Below are 17,394 nucleotides of genomic sequence, written 5' to 3' on the forward strand. Positions count from 1 at the left end.
GTGTCATCTGTCAGAGACTGCGTAACATTAGCGAGTCTTCTCTCGCGCTTGCAAGCCGGTTAATGCACCTTTCATATTCTTTCACAGTGGGGCAGGCAGTCGGACCCAGTCGGAACTGGTCGGAAGTCATTGAAATAAAGCGCGCGTCTTAGTAATCGTTGGCGATTACAGCGCTTTTTGACGAGTCGGAGAAGCTGCGAACATCCGGTTCGAGGTTATCAGAAAAAAAGAAAGAAAAAAATAAAGGAAGGAAGAAACATGTCGTCTGCACTGTGCATCGTTGGCACGATGGTTGGCACTCAGCAATGTTCACGAAGACGTTAGCCCGTCACCAACCGCCTTAACATTGCCGTATGAGGCTCGCTTTGTGGAAGACATGTGATGGCGAAGTAACTGTTGGGCGAAACACCGTGTGGGAAACGTAGCTTAACCCAAAGAGCCTTTAAGGGCTATGCCCATTGGAATGTCGATATGTCTTGGTTGGGCGGCACACTGTCGTCACTCACCAGCCAGATATCAAATCTGACGAGCGAAGTTCTGCTCGAAGGACGAGAAGAATTGGACGGTACGTTGAGTCAATGCATGTGCGTTAGCATTTCGGCGTCCTGTGAAACGTGGAGCAGTTACGTGCCGTGTTCTCGTCTTCATGCAAAGAAATACTCGCAGCTGTTGCTGTTTCGTTCCTACGAAAATAATATCTCTGTGAGCGTTCCCTTGACCTTTTACGGTTTGATTACGCGTAAAAGCACAATTCACCTGCAATCGTCGTATAGGTTAATGCACTGTGACAGGTGTTCGCAAATGTGTGCACCGGGTGCAGCTAAGTAATTACGTCCATACTCGTTGATCGCGGTAAGTTCATTGTTAGAGAAAGCTCGGCAGTTAATGAGAGCCACATCAGTTTAATTGCGTTTCGACACCAATTGTTCCCGGCCACGATAGTGACAACTGTCTTGCAAATTCGCGCGCGGTTGTATGTTATTATACCGGTGTCACGCGTACACTTCTGATCGCGATCGGCACCGATCCGGATCGAAATTCTCGACTGCGATTCGCTTTCTTGCCCACTTAGTGCTAAGGAGCCAATCACGTCCGAGAAATTCGATCCGGATCGGGCTTGATCGCGATCAAAAGTGGGTCGTGTGACATCCATATTATTCCAGAAACACCAGGAAGCGACCTGATACGTTGCAGCCGCATCGATGTGACGTGAAAAAGAAATTTTTTTATTTTAGATTACGGTAACCTTTTCTGGAGGCTTTTACATGAATTGCCTACTGGGTTGTCTTGCAAAACTTGACAATGTATTCTGCAGCACGGACGTAGAAAAAAGTATTTGAGGCTTGCACAATTACATTGAGAACAAAGTGCTCAGCTAATAAGAAACATCATTAGGGGCAGTACTTCTCATATTTAATAGTCTGCACTGCAAGCCATGTCCTTTTTTACGAAAGGCTGTGTGGCATGTTTTGCAGACCAAGGAGCCCAACTGCAGCTGTTTAAAGGCCGTCTCGAGCAGCTCGAGGGTTGCAGCGCCACTCTTCGTAAAGAGGTATGTGACCAAACTTGTAAATAGCGCATGCAGAGCATGGCGGTACTGCGCAAACAAATTGCGCATGTCTTTAGCAGCCAGGATTGTGTCGATGTTTTCATGATGCTTGTTTCTGGCTTTTCCGACAGCCATGCTTGTCAGAAAGAGCGCTGACCATGAGGTCACCTGTTGTGTATGGTCATTCTTAAAAATTGTAGAAGATGGAATAGAAATTCAAGGCCTTGAGCTAGCTAATGCATTTAACGACCTCTTGCTATCAGTTAGTGACGCTACCACCAGCAGCGCTGACCTAAGATATATGAATCATCGAACTAACCAAACCATATTTCTAGAGCCAGTTTCAGATGGTGAACTTGTAGCTACATTTCTAACTCTCAGCAATAGCAAAGCCACTGATGCGGACAATATTAAAATGAAACCAGTAAAATATGTCATTGATATACTAGCACCCTGCCTTACCTGCATCTTTAATATGTGTTTATCTATGGGATTTTCCCCTCGAAATATGCAGACAGCAAAAGTAACAGTTGTATATAAAAAGGGCAATAGAAATTACATGTCCAACTACCGTCCTATATCAGCTCTGCCTGTATTTTCCGAAGGTTTGGAAAAATAATTTTGAAACGCCTGACCTCTTTCACTGACCGCTTCAACTTGGTAAGTTCTGCACAGTATGGTTTTCGCAGAAACAAGTCTACAGAGCTCGCACTAGTGGCCCAAAAGGAATTCTTTCTAGAAAATTTCGAGTGCAGAAATATGATACTTGGGCTTTTTTTAGACTTTTCAAAAGCCTTCGATCTCATTATTCATGATATTCTGCTTCAACAACTGGATCACAATTGCATAAGACGTATTGCACCCGAACTAATCAAGTTGTACTTACTATACTGTACTAAATTTGTTGTCATTGAAGGAAAACATTCTTCAGTAAAATCTATTGAAACAGGTGTCCCTCAGGGAAGCATCCTGGGCCCGTTTCTCTTCATACTTTATATTAATAAGATTGTCCAAATTGATGAAACAGCCCATAATATAATCTATGCTGATAACACGAGTCTATTTTTTTCAGGCAAATCGTGTGCCAATTTGGGTAGTCGAGTGAATAGTGCACTGTCTGAAATTGATGCATGGGCTCAAATGAACCCGCTAAAACTAAACATCAATAAAACAAAGGCTGTTTTATTTCACCCCCACCGCACATGTGTCCTGTTACCCACTATTTCGTTAAATAACTCAAAAATTGATGTGGTAAAAAGCTTCAAATCAGTGGGCATGTATCTTTCACAAAACGTGACATAGGATCAAACGACAGAATCAAACGCTTTCTCGTAATCAATGAAAGCTATATATAAGGGTTGGTTATATTCCGCACATTTCTCTATCACTAGATTGATAGTGTGAATATGGTCTATTGTTGAGTAGCCTTTACAGAATCCTGCCTGGTCCTTTGGTTGACAGAAGTCTAAGGTGTTCCTGATTCTACTTGTGATTACCTTAGTAAATAGTTTGTAGGCAACTGACAGTAAGCTGATCGGTCTATAATTTTTCAAGTCTTTGGCGTCCCCTTTCTTATGGATTAGGATTATGTTAGCATTCTTCCAAGATTCCGGTACGCTTGAGGTCATGAGGCATTGCGTATACAGGGTGGCCAGTTTCTCTAGAACAATCTGCCCACCATCCTTCAACAAATCTGCTGTTACCTGATCCTCCCCAGCTGCCTTCCCCCTTTGCATGGCTCCTAAGGCTTTCTTTACTTCTTCTGGCGTTACCTGCGGGATTTCGAATTCCTCTAGGCTATTCTCTCTTCCACGATCGTTGTGGGTGCCACTGGTACTATATAAATCTCTGTAGAACTCCTCAGCCACTTGAACTATCTCATCCATATTAGTAACGATATTGCCGGCTTTGTCTCTTAACGCATACATCTGATTCTTGCCAATTCCTAGTTTCTTCTTCACTGCTTTTAGGCTTCCTCAGTTCCTGAGAGCATGTTCAATTCTATCCATATTATACTTCCTTATGTCAGCTGTCTTACGCTTGTTGATTAACTTTGAAAGTTCTGCCAGTTCTATTCTAGATGTAGGGTTAGAGGCTTTCATACATTGGCGTTTCTTGATCAGATCTTTCGTCTCCTGCGATAGTTTACTGGTATCCTGTCTAACGGAGTTACCACCGACTTCTATTGCACACTCCTTAATGATGCCACAAAGATTGTCGTTCATTGCTTCAACACTAAGGTCCTCTTCCTGATTTAAAAATGTCTTTAATACCTGTTCTGTAGCTTGATCCGGAATTCCTCTAGTTTCCCTCTTACCGCTAACTCATTGATCGGCTTCTTACGTACCAGTTTCTTCCATTCCCTCCTCAAGTCTAGGCTAATTCGAGATCTTACCATCCTATGGTCGCTGCAGCGCACCTTGCCGAGCACGTCTGCATCCTGTATGATGCCAGGGTTAGCGCAGAGTATGAAGTCTATTTCATTTCTAGTCTCGCCGTTCAGGCTTCTCCACGTCCACTTTCGGCTATCCCGCTTGCGGATGAAGGTATTCATTATCTGCATATTATTCTGTTCCACAAACTCTACTAATAACTCTGCCCTGCTATTCCTAGTGCCGTGCCATATTCCCGCACTGCCTTGTCTCTAGCCTGCTTCTTGCCTACCTTGGCATTGAAGTCGCCCATCAGTATAGCGTATCTTGTTTTCACTCTACCTATCGCCGATTCCACGTCTTCATAGAAGCTTTCGACTTCCTGGTCATCATGACTGGATGTAGGGGCGTAGACCTGTACAAGCTTCATTTTGTACCTCCTATTAAGTGTTACAACAAGACCTGCCACCCTCTCGTTAATGCTATGGAATTCCTGTATGTTACCAGCTATATTCTTATTAATCAGGAATCCGACTCCTAGTTCTCGTCTCTCCGCTAAGCCCCGGTAGCACCGGACGTTCCCGCTTTTTAGCACTGTCTATGCTTCTTTTGGCCTCCTAACTTCACTGAGCCCTATTATATCCCATTTACTGCCCTCTAAATCCTCCAGTAGCACTGCTAGACTTGCCTCACTAGATAACATTCTAGCATCAAACATTGCCAGGTTCATATTCCAATGGCGGCCTGTTATATATATATATATATATATATATATATATATATATATATATATATATATATATATTGTGTCAAAGATGTCCGACACGGCTGTGGACGGCACGATGGATGCGGACAAGAAGACGCAACAGCGTAGGCTTAGCCAGTCACGCCAGGAAAAGCGTCTAGCCCGAGCCCCACTTCAGTAGCATTGGTGATCCGGCTGCGGAGCTCTGCATGGCGCACTTCTTCCTTACAACTTCCCCCCTCGCTGAAGACGAAGCCGCACAGGAGGCCTAAGGCGTCGTGAGGACGAAGGGCTCGTGATACGGCTTGAGCCGATCTACATGCACAGTTTCATGTCCTTGGCGACGCAGGTTCGTAGGGGGTGTCAGAGGTTCGATGACGTAGTTCACCGGAGAAGTTTGCTCTAGAACCCGGTAGGGCCCATGGTATCGGGATACAAACTTGGAGGAGACACCTGGTGTCGAAGTAGGAGGCACTCACAACCAAACGAGAGCGTCAGGCGACAACTGGTGGTGGGGGCGCCCGTCGTGATGACGAAATTTCTGTAGGGCTTGTTCTTGTGTTGTAAGCTAGTTGCCGACAATCTTCTGCATATCGGGCAGCTTCGGAAACAGGTGTACCCTCTGATAAGTCGGGATGGTAAGGAAGAATAGTGTCAATGGGAAATGATGGTTCGTGGCCATGTAGAAGAAAGAAGGGAGAAAAGCCACTTGTTGACTGGGGTGCCATATTGTAGGCGTACGTGACATAGGGAAGGATGAGGTCCCAGTTGGTGTGGTTGGAGGCGACATACATCGAAAGCATGTCACCAAGAGTTTGGTTAAAGCATTCTGTCAATCCGTTTGTTTCCGGGTGATATACCATGGTACAGCAATGAATAATGTGGCATTCAGCGAGAAGTTCTTGAATGACATCGGTGAGAAAGACGCGGCCACGGTCGCTCAGGAGTTCGCGGGGAGTGCTGTGACGTAGAACGAAGTGTTGAAGGAGGGAGGAGGCAACGTCACGAGCTGTCGTGGCTGGCAGAGCGGCCGTTTCTGCATACCTCGTGAGATGGTCTACAGCTACAATGACCCAGCAATTGCCAGCAGCTGTGTATGGCAGAGGCCCGTTGAGGTCTATACCAACCCGGTCAAAGGGCCGCGAAGGGCACGGCAAAGGTTGCATTGGTCCAGAAGGGCGGCAAGGACCAGGCTTCCGGCGTTGACATTCTGTGCAAGAGCGAATGTACTTTTGCACAAATGTGTACATACCACGCCAATAAAACCTGTGACGTAGTCTGGTGTAGGTCTTGAAGAGACTAGCGTGTGCGCACTGAGGGTCGGCGTGGAAAGCGGCGCATACATCAGTGCGGAGCTGCCGAGGTATTACAAGCACCCATTTGCAGCCGTCGGAACTGTAGTTACGGTGATAGACAATTCCGTCGCGGATGGCGAAGTGCGAAGCTTGTCGGCATAACGCTCGGGATGGTGGGCGTGTAGGTGAATTAGAGATGTAATCTTTCAAAAATGAAATCCAGGAGTCCTTGCGCTGCTCCAAAGCCATGTCGACAAAAGCGAATGGAAGTGGGTCGTCTAGGACGGACACACTGACAATGTTGGCGTGGACAGGCGAGCGCGAAAGAGCATCGGCATCGGCATGCTTCTTGTCTGAGAGGTAGACAACCCGGATATCGTACTCTTGGAGCCTCAGTGCCCACCTGGCTAGGCGGCCGCAGGGATCTTTGAGAGACGACAACCAGCAAAGTGCGTGGTGATCGGTAACGACATCGAAGGACCGGCCGTACAGGTATGGGCGAAATTTTGTGATGGCCCAGATGATCGCGAGACATTCTTTTTCCGTGACGGAATAGTTCGCTTCAGCTTTCGTCAGAGTGCGGCTCGTGTAAGCAACAACATATTCTTGGCAGCCGGGCTTTCGCTGGGCGAGCACAGCGCCAAGACCAACACCGCTTGCATCCGTATGGATTTCCGTGGGAGCAGTTGGATCGAAATGGCGCAGTATCGGTGGTGTTGTGAGCAGGCGACGTAGCGTCGCAAAGGCATCATCGCAAGTCGGGGACCACGCGGAAAGATTGGGGTCTCCCTGGAGAAGCTCTGTCAGAGGTGCCTTAGTCGAAGCGAAATTTTGAATAAAGCGGTGGAAGTACGAGCAGAGGCCAATGAAACTGTGCAAGTCTTTTAGAGACGTTGGCCTCGGGAATTCTTTAACAGCACGGAGCTTAGCAGCATCAGGGAGAACGCCGTCCTTCGACACGACATGTCTGAGAATTGTCAGCTTGCGTGCCCCAAAGTGCCATTTTTTCAGATTTAGTTGGAGGCCAGCGTCACTGAGACAGCATAAAACCTGCTCCAAGCGATGAAGGTGAGTAGGAAAATTTGATGCGAACACTACTACATCATCCAAATAACACAAGCACGTGTTCCATTTGAGGCCTCGAAGAATAGTGTCCATCATCCGCTCGAAAGTCGCGGGCGTGTTGCAAAGTTCGAATGGCATCACACGAAATTCGTATAAGCCATCTGGTGTGATGAAAGCAGTTTTAGGCTTATCTTCTGCAGCCACAGGCACCTGCCAATAACCAGAGCGTAGATCGAGGGAGGAAAAGAACTCTGCACCTTGTAAGCTGTCGAGGGCGTCGTCGGTCCGCGGCAATGGATAAACATCCCTTCGGGTTATTTTGTTTAAGCAGCGGTAATCCACGCAAAAGCGGATTGAGCCATCCTTCTTTTTAACTAAAACAACTGGCGATACCCATGGGCTGTCGAACGGTTCAATGACACCAAGCTTTAGCATGTCACCTACTTGCTCGTCAATGACGCGTCGTTTTCTGTCAATGAGACGCGGTAGGGTCGCTGCCGTAGCGGTGAGTGCGAACCGGTGTCAATACGGTGACATACAGTCGTCGTTTGGCCTAGAGAAGTGCTATGACTGTCGAAAGCAGGGCGAAATTTCTCGAGGAGACGGAGAAGTTCATGGCGTTGCGTGGGGCTGGAAGCGTTGTCGATGACATGGCTGAAGACGTCTTCAGGCGATGTGGCAGGTACGGGACTACAGTAGAGGGTGTTGACCTCTGACGATCTAACAGGAAGTTCCGACGTGGTAATGGTGTCGTAAGGCTCCGCAGTGTCGAGAGATTCACCGCGAAACAACGCAATCGAGTATGGGAAGTGGTTGTGTGTAGGAATGTGAGTAGCACCAGCTTGAAGGCTAAGCAATGCAGTTGGGAGTGGTGAGAGGTGGCGGTGAACGAAAGCAGTGGAAGGCGTGAAGAGTACAGCAGAGTCGGAGGCAACGGAACAGGATACAGGTGCCAGAATGGATGCGTGTGGAGGTATATGGATGTTGTCAGTGAGGGACAACTTGGTGCAGGAAAGCGAAACGTCATCCGATATGGCATTGCCAAGCGAAGAGAAGGCGACTTCTGCACGGGAGCAATCAATAACAGCTTGGTGACGGAAGAGAAAGTCCCAACCTAAAATAATATTGTGGGAACAGTGGGGAAGAACGACGAACTCGACTGTGTAGAGCACTCCTTGAATTTCAAGTCTGGCGGTGCACACAGCCACCGGCTGGACGTGCTGTGCTGTGGCCGTGCGGAGTAAAGGACTGAAGAAAGGCGTCGTGACTTTTCGTATTAAGCGTCATAGTTTTTCGGCAATTACAGATATCGCGGCACCTGTGTCAATGAAAGCAAGCACAGAGACACCTTCAACAGCGACATCAATAACGTAGGGCGGCGAAAGAAGAGGGCTTGAGCGTTGTGACGATGATGCAGTTCTTCCCTCGGGAACTACGCCACTTAGTTTTCCGTGTCAGTGGTAGAGGGACGTTGATGCATCGGGGAGAGCGACGAGGAGGAGAAGGAGAACGGCAGTCGGAAACTGGGTGAAGGCTTGGGTGGGGAAGAGGTAAATCGCGGTCTGGAGCGTAAGATAAAGGATGGTCGTACGCGGCTGTGCATAGGTCGTCACGTGGATGAAGTGGACGGCGGTGGCACAGGCGTGAGACGTGTCCGGGAATACAGCACGAATAGCAGATGGGCCGATTGTCCGGTGTGCGCCAGGGATTAATTACTCGATGGGCTGGAGGTCGTGGCGGCGTGGGGGTAAAAACAGAGCTAGGCATCGGAGGTGGAGCCCGGAAGGTTGGCGGTCGTGGTTGTGCAACGGCCTCGGCGTAAGTCAATGGGGCAGTGAGCTGAGGTGCCCGTTCCAGAGGAAGGACATCGGACACTTGCTCTTCTATAACATGTCGTAGGGTCGGACTAAGGGACGAACTTGACTCCGGCAGGTTGGAGATGAGGGAGAGCTGGCGAGCTACTTCTTCCCGAACGAAAGCCTTGATCTGCGAGAGGAGGGTGGAATCTTGAATAGGGGAGCTCAAGCCGGACAACGATTCGCGATGGGGAACAGGACGGCGAGTGAGGATGCATTGATGGCAGAGCTCGTCATAGCTTTGGCACAATTCAATAACTTGTGCAACAGTAGAGGGGCTCTTTGAAATGAGCATCTGAAATGCGTCCTCGTCGATACCCTTCATTATATGCTTGATTTTATTGCCCTCAGTCATGGATGCATCGACGCGTTTACAGAGATCGATGACATCTTCGAGGTCTCACCAGGCTGCTGAGAGCGCGACTGCAGACGCTGTTCCGCACGAAGCGAAGACCTCGCTGAACTTTGTCTTGAACACCGTCCAGCTTGGGACTTCGCTTTCGTGGTTCCGAAACCACAAGTGGGCAATTCCGGTGCGGTAAAAAGGGACGGAGGTCAGTTTCGTGATATCATCCCATTTGTTGTTCAGACTGATGCGTTTGTATGATGAGAGCCAGTCATCAACGTCGTGGTTGTCAGTGCCGCTGAAGATGGGAGGGTCCCGCTGACGGAGTGTGCTGGGGCATACGGAGGACTGGGGAGCAGGTGGTGGTAAGATCGTGGCGCTTGCGGTGGTCATGATGGCACGGAGAGTCCGGCTGCGCAATTCCAGGATGACAGGATACCCAGCACCTCCACCAATTATGGCAAAGAAGTCCGACACGGCTGTGGACGGCACGATGGACGCGGACAAGAAGACGCAACAGCGTAGGCTTAGCCAGTCACACCAGGAACAGCGTCTAGCCCGAGCCCCACTTCAGTAGCATTGGCGATCCGGCTGCGGAGCTCTGCACAGCGCACTTCTTCTTCCTTACAATATATATATATATAATTTCCTGCACAAGTAACTCCTGTTTGTTGAATTTACCCGTTTTGCTTGTAACCACTCCCCTCTATAATTCCGTAATGGCCCTGAGGGTATGATAAATAAATAAATTGACCTAGGTAAACATAATCCTTCATAGACTCTAGAGGCTGAGTGGCGATCTTGAACTCTTGTTCCCTTGCCCGGCTCTTTATCATTATGTTTGTCTTCTGCATATTAATCTTCAGCCCCACTCTCACACTCTCTCTGTTAAGGTCCTCAATCATTTGTTGTAACTCGTCTGCAGTGTTGCTGAATAGAACAATATCATCGGCAAACTGAAGGTTGCTGCGATATTCGCCGTTGATCCTTATCCCTAAGCCTTCCCAGTTTAATAGCTTGAATACTTCCAAGCACGCAGTGAATAGCATTGGAAAGATTGTGTCCCCCTGTCTGACCCCTTTCTTTATAGGTATCTTCCTGCTTTCCTTGTGTAGAATTAAGGTAGCTGTAGAACCTCTGTAGATATTTTCCAAGGTACTTACGTAAACATTCTGTACTCCTTGATTATGTAATGCCTCTATGACTGCTGGTATCTCTACTGAATCAAATGCCTTTTCGTAGTCTATGAAAGCCATATAGAAAGGCTTATTGTACTCTGCGGATTTCTCGATAACCTGATTGATGACATGGATGTGATCCATTGTAGAGTATCCCTTCCTGAAGCCAGCCTGTTCCCTTGGCTGACTAAAGTCCAGTGTTGCCCTTATTCTATTGGAGGTTATTTTGGTAAATACTTTATATAATACTGGGAGTAAGCTAATTGGCCTATAATTTTTCAATTCTTTACTGTCTCCCTTTTTGTGGATTAGTATAATGTTTGCATTCTTCCAGTCTTCTGGGACCCTTGCAGGTGATAGACACTTCATTTAAAGCGCCACCAGTTTTCCAAGCATTATGTCTCCTCCATCTTTGATCAAATCGACTGTTATTCCATTTTCTCATGCTGCTTTTTCTCGTTTCATGTCTTACAGGGCCCTTCTGACCTCATCGCTAGTTGTAGTAGGAGTTTCTGTATCCTGTTCAGTAATGTTTGTAATTGAGGTATCCTGACTCCTCCGGGTACTGTACAGGTCAGTATAGAATTCATCTGCTCCTTTTACTATATCTTCGAGGTTTCTGATGATATTACCCTGCTTATCTTTTAGTGCATACATCTTGGTTTGTCCTATACCAAGTTTCTTTCTCACTGATTTCACGCTGCGTCCATTTTTTATGGCTTCTTGAGTCTTTTTCATGTTATAGTTTTGAATATAACTTATTTTCGCCTTGTTGATCAGTTGTGACAGTTCCGCGAATTCTATCTTATCTCTTGAGTTGGACACTCATTTTTTGTCGTTTCTTTATTAGGTCCTTTGTTACTTGGGAGAGCTTGCCTACTGGTTGCCTTGGTGCCTTGCCTCCCACTTCAGTTGCTGCTTCTGAAGCCAACCTACAGTTTCATTCATTAGCTCTATGTCATCATCATCTCTCTGTTCTAAGGCTGCATATTTGTTTGCAAATACTAGCCTGAATTTGTCTGCTTTTACCCTTACTGCCTTAAGGTTGACCTGTTTCTTCTTGACCAATTTCGCTCATTCTCTCTTCAAATTGAAGTGAATCCTAGCCCTCACTAAACTGTGATCAGCGCACCTTACCTTGCCTATCACTTCTACATCCTGCACTATGCTGGGATAGGCGGAAAGTATGAAGTCAATTTCATTTCTTGTTTCACCATTAGGACTTTTCGAGGTCCACTTTCTGTTGCTACGCTTCTTGAAAAAGGTGTTCATTATTCGAAGCTTATTCCTTTCTGCAAATTGGACCAGCATCTTGCCTCTAGCGTTCCTAGAATCGACGTCGTAGTTGCCAATTGCTTGGTCCCCAGCCTACCTTTTCCCCACTTTTACATTGAAGTTGCCCATTAGTATAGTATACTTGTTTGCACTTTTCTCATCGCTAATTCAACATCTTCATAAAACTGATCTGCTTCCTCATCGTCGTGACTGGATGTTGGAGCGTAGGCTTGTACTACCTTTAATCTTTACCTCTTATCAAGCTTGATTACGACTACACATACCCTCTCATTAATGCTGTAGAATTCATCAACGTTGCCCGCTATGTCCTTATGGATTAGGGATCCTACCTCATATTGCTTCCTATCTAGGAGACCTCTATAGCCGAAGACATGTCCATTATTCAGCATTGTATAAGCCTCACCAGTTCTAATCTCACTAAGGCCGATGATATCCCAAACAATGTCTGATAATTCCTCAAAGAGTCCTACTAAGCTAACCTCACTCGAGAGGGTTCAGGTGTTAAACGTTGCAAGGGTCAGTTTCCATTGGCGGCCTGTCCTAATCCAGAGATTCTTAGCACCCGCTGCTGCGTTACAGGTCTGACCGCCGCCTTGGTCAGATGCTCCGCAGCTGCTGGGGACTGAGGGCCATTTGGTAATACAGTTAGCAATTTTAATCGAGTTTATCAAACAAGCAACTTGAGTGATATTTAATGTACAAGAACGAAAACATGATTTTTGCTACTTGATTTGCTGAACACACTGAGGAGACTTTAACATATCTTGTATTTTTCATGCTGTCTTCCTACAGTCTAAAGATGCCGAACGTTGCTTAAAAAATTTTAAGACTGCTCTTGGTGAAGCTCTTTACAAGGTTTTGGAACTATAGCTTTATGTCTTTTTGTGGAGTAGTGCAACTTTATCAACGAGAACACCCTTTGGATGACTGCTGATATAATCAAGATAAAGTAGCTGTAGTACTAGTAAACATATATACGTATTATAGTTACAACGACGGCACTGAGTAAAACAACACATGAAGAAGGGAGACATGAGACAAGCACGTAGGTGCACTAACAACTGAGTGTTTTATTTCTTGACATAGTAATATATAGCTGCTGTCAAGGATCAAAACAACAAGGATAAACGGGGCAGTCATCTGCATCGCACAAGGATATCAAGATACAGAATAACTTTTAAGTGTTGCTCTCAAGATACGCCAGTTCCTTTGTCGAAAGAGAAACTGATGCTTCATTGATACAATCAACACCACGCTTTTTAATCTCAAGCGCTTCCAATATCTCCCTTGAGCGCTTGAGATCAAAAAACTCCTGAAACGCGTAATTCTTGGCATAAATAAAGAATTTTGTATTTTGATGACTGGTTGAGTAGAGCTCTCATGTACTACAGCACATGCCGGATAGCGACATAAAAATAACCCCGTGTCTTCTACAACTCTGCCCGTCGTCTGCTCTTTAGCTACATTGCAAGTGACAAAAATAGAAAGAGCAGCTCTGTATGGGTTTGCGCTTGTTTACTTGTACACGGCGTATCTACTACTTGTTTTCCAAGCTTAAAATGAATCAGTTGCTATTGAAAAAGTACTTATATAAAACAATGCATTTATCGCAACCATTACAAACCTGGGGCGAGAATACGGTCGAGGCAGGAAGGTACAAAAATGACTCATTCATCGTTTCAAATAAATACTCTGTGTTTTAAATAGCATAAAATTTATATTTTTTGGTGTGTGTTTTCACAATTTCACAGCACGCATTCTACAGCTTGCGCGTGCAGTGAGCACTGGTGGACAGCAATCAATCGACGGTGCAACACAACGCTCGAACACCGTCGCTAGACGCTCGGCTATCTCACTGCTGACAATGATCGTTCACGCTAAGTTGACGGCGCCAAATCTTTGCGTTGAAGGCTTCTGCTGCAAATATTTTCTGTTGAGACACTCATAAGTTTGTTTCATGCGCGCACACTTTTCTGATTTCTCCTGAGAACGGTTTTGCTCCATCACTTCACCCCGTCCGACGAAAAACGCAGCGACCCAGTACACGAACACACCCGCCGCTAACAGTGGGCACCAGACTTTGGAAAACTTTTCTCGTCGTAACTTCACTGGGTAGAAAATAATACAACATGGAACAAACACGCAGGATGTGTGTTCGTAGCGGTCGCCGCGGGATCCTGTTTTCAGGTAAAGCGCAGCGCCAGCGATGCTCGCTGCAATGTTCCTTCGCCGGATCACGGCTCAGGATAAACGCACGCGGCACAAATGCCGCATCGTAAGCTCGTAGTAATATTTTCGGCATGATAGACAATCACAAGCAGTTCTGGCATTCACTCTGACGAGGGGCTGAAGCACACAGCTGACGCGACCTCGCCCAGTTCAAAGCGCGGGCGGCCATCTTCTCTGTCAGTGGGCTCACCGGCCATCCGGCTGATGACGTTAGTCCAGAGCGCGCGCACATCGGTGGGTGCTCGTGTGCCTCCGCCTCGGAGGAGTGAACGCCCCTTTTTTCTAAAGTTGTATCCGACTAGAGACGTACCGCAGCTACTTTGAATCTAAATTTACCAAGTTTGCCTGCAAGTGCTGCTGTGTCTACTTATTACGTCGTCTTTTTCCTCTCGCGCTGCCTGGAGCGAAGAGTGGCAACTCGTTTCCTGACTGCGTCAGTTCTACGCGTCGTCTCTACTTAACTGCTCTCTACCGTTCTTCTATGTATTTCCCCTCTGGACTGCTGCGCGCTAGTACAGCCGTGGCTGCTGTATACGGTGGCATTGCAGCAGTCAAGAGGGCGACGCGAAGGATGGGTCCAGACGTCGCGCTCTGAACCCGCGGCGGCGTGCTAGACAGCAGCAGTGTTTTTTCGGTGTTCGTGCTCGCGAGGAGACCGAGTGCCGCCTTATACGCCTTGCGTATGGTGGCTTCTATCTTGCTACGTTAGCTCGGCATCCGGTTGTGGAAGGCGGCCACGTACGTTATGTGGCTAACTGCGAAGGATTGAACGAGTAAGATAGTCGCAAATCCAGTCAATTATGGGGCCTGTACCTAATGTAATCTCAAGTTTTCTTATGAGCTTTTTGTGTGATAGCTGATCAAATGCCTTCGAGAAATCGAGTAGGATGAGGTCTGTTCGTCTGTGTTGGTCGATATTAAATGATATGTCGTGGGTTAGTTCCAGTAGTTGAGTGATCGGCCTCTGCGAAAGCCATGTTGATATGGTGATATGATACTCCCATTTTCTAAGAAAACGGTTATATGTTTTAGTATTATGTGTTCTAGAAGTTTGCACACCGTACCCGTAAGCGATATCGGCCGAAAGTTGGACGGGTCGTCTTTGCAGCCTGATTTATGTATTGGGACAATTTTTGCAGATTTCCAATCCTGTGAAAGAACAGATGATGATAATGATTTGTTAAATATTATACAAAGGTACTTCGTCATCCATTCTGCGTATCGTTTCAAGAAAGCGTTGTGTATTTTGTCCGGGCCTGGCCCTTTTTTTGTGTCCAGGTTAGGAGAAGGTTCAGTACTTCGGCCTTCGTGACGGTGAGGGGGCTTAGTGTGCTGTTAACGGTGATGCCAATTTAAGGTAGTTTCCCATCGTCAGTTGTGAAGATAGAAGAAAAATAGTTATTTAGTGAATCAGCGCTTTGTTTGCTAGTTTCGGGCGACACTTGGGGATCACTTGATGCCATAGGTGCCCCTCTTTAATGCCTCTGGCCCTGAGGGTACACGAAATAAATAAATAAATAGGTTTAAGGTAGTTTCAAAATTTGCTCGGTGAATTTCTTAGGAAGCCTTGAAGTGTGTTTGAGTAAAAGTTTGACTTCGCTGTCTTTGTTTTAGATTTCTTGTCTTGGATAGCTAGAGTAAGATTACTTCGAGATGAAGGATTAGGTGCTATTATCATTGATTTTTTCAGACGCTTGACTTTACGTTTGGCATGAATGATGTCGCGTGAGATCCAGGGATTGTGCTTCCTCGTTTTTTTAAAGGAGTACTGACACAAAAATTTGAAGCCGAGATAACTTGTGAGATCGATTTAGTTGGTCACACACACATCGTCTATAACATATTAGCGGCGAATATCGCTTAGAACATATTTAAAATCAATTTTAAAGTACGTGCGCGCAGCCAACGGCAAAACGGAGCACCTCGCGGCATTGACATCAAGCGAGATTGTAAATAGCCAAGAAAACGTTACATCATGTGGCTACGTCACGAATTTTCGTTGGCTGCCATGCGGCTTACATGTGCTCTTCTCTGTTGTTGCTTGTTCTAGCTGTTGTACTCGTAGTGGGACGCTCTCGGTATCGCTGCAACTGCAGTCTTTGTCGTGTCCATCGGGATATTTCCCACACTATCAGCTTGACTGCGCTGCCACAACGTTCAACGCCGATTTGTTGCGTCTTACCATTGATCGTGGCCGATGCGAGGGTTTTGTTGAGGTTCGTCCTCGCCATCGCCGGCCGCAATATCTGAGTCGCTAAGTGATTGGCGACGTCTAAAGCGCCAGACACATGGTGCGATTTTTCGTGTGCGACTTGCCGCATGCGGCAATTCAGGACACATGGTACGAATGAGCGAGCGGCGGGTAGCTCCGCCCACAAACGGCGCCCCCGCGTGGAAGTTCGGAATGCTGCGTAACTTCGAACAGAAAGGGAAAGCAACCGTATTTGCGCCGTAGTTTGAGCCTACTTCACGCCTTCCACTTCGAAAAGGTGTGTGTTCATGCTCTGCGTGGTTTTTACCCCGTTGTTTGACTTTCTTTTTTCGAATGTGCTCTCTTTGTTTCATGTAGTGTCGTCTTGCGGTGAAATGCACGCATCTGCAACTGGCCTGTGACATAAAAGTTACTTTATTCAGGGTGTGTTTTGAGCTCCACCAGAAGTTAGCATATTCTCGACGCTTTTGCAAGGCTCAATATGACTTACGATGCACTCTTTTAGCTTCGAATGTACGCCTGCATGTATTGATTTGGTTTGTGGTGATCAACGTTTTTAATGTTCCGAAGCGACTAAAGCTAGGATGCAGGTCGTAGTGGATGGCTCCGGATAACGTTATCTAGCTCGCCTGGGGATGTTTAACGTGCAATTTGATCGTAGAGTCGTACGTGGGCCGGTAAATTTCTCGTTGGCGTTTCATAATACTCGCGCGGGCGCGCTAGCGCTGCTTTAGAAGTTGGCGCCTCGTCGCGATTGTATTTCTTAAATAAATTTTATTTACTAGTTGTAACACCTTGTCATTATTTCGTATTATTGACGGCGCCTCCAGGGCACCAAAGCGGCAACGGGAACGCCAAAGCTAGAACCAAGGCTGGATGGGGCTCGCCGAAGCCTGTGCATGCCAAGGGGGTATAAGATCGCGGACAGCCAATTTTGTATGCGAACACCCCCTGCGACGCTTGCATTATTGTAATGTCACGTGCTCTTTAGAGGCATCTGTTAGCCATTGCATGTGCCCTCCTGGAGCAGTACTCGTAAAAAAAAAAAACAATATATCGTCACCATTACCAAAGCACCCCGCAGTGGAAAAAACGGCCCTGTTGCCAGGTCAGCAATCTCTCACGCGCCGGCCGAACAAAAGTATTCTGCAGGTACGTGAATGAACGTACGAAACCACGTACACATACGTTCACGCTGTCAACACCTGAAACTTTGGTAATTACGCGCGTGTTTGAGTACACCGCGTGCAT

General features: G+C 46.8%; 1 protein-coding gene across 1 annotated transcript in view; it reads left to right on the forward strand.

Annotated features, from left to right (window-relative positions):
* The first annotated feature begins 228 nt into the window (after positions 1-228).
* The window catches only part of LOC139047655 (thyroid receptor-interacting protein 11-like), a 188,604-nt gene continuing 171,438 nt past the window's right edge, over positions 229-17,394 (forward strand). The window contains exons 1-2 of the mRNA XM_070521523.1: positions 229-565; positions 1,476-1,552. Of these exons, the coding sequence (XP_070377624.1) occupies positions 472-565; positions 1,476-1,552 (171 nt within the window). The 5' untranslated portion in view covers positions 229-471. The remainder of the gene's footprint in view (positions 566-1,475; positions 1,553-17,394) is intronic.

The sequence above is a fragment of the Dermacentor albipictus genome, chromosome 7 (assembly GCF_038994185.2).
Source record: "Dermacentor albipictus isolate Rhodes 1998 colony chromosome 7, USDA_Dalb.pri_finalv2, whole genome shotgun sequence".
Lineage (NCBI taxonomy): Eukaryota > Metazoa > Arthropoda > Arachnida > Ixodida > Ixodidae > Dermacentor > Dermacentor albipictus.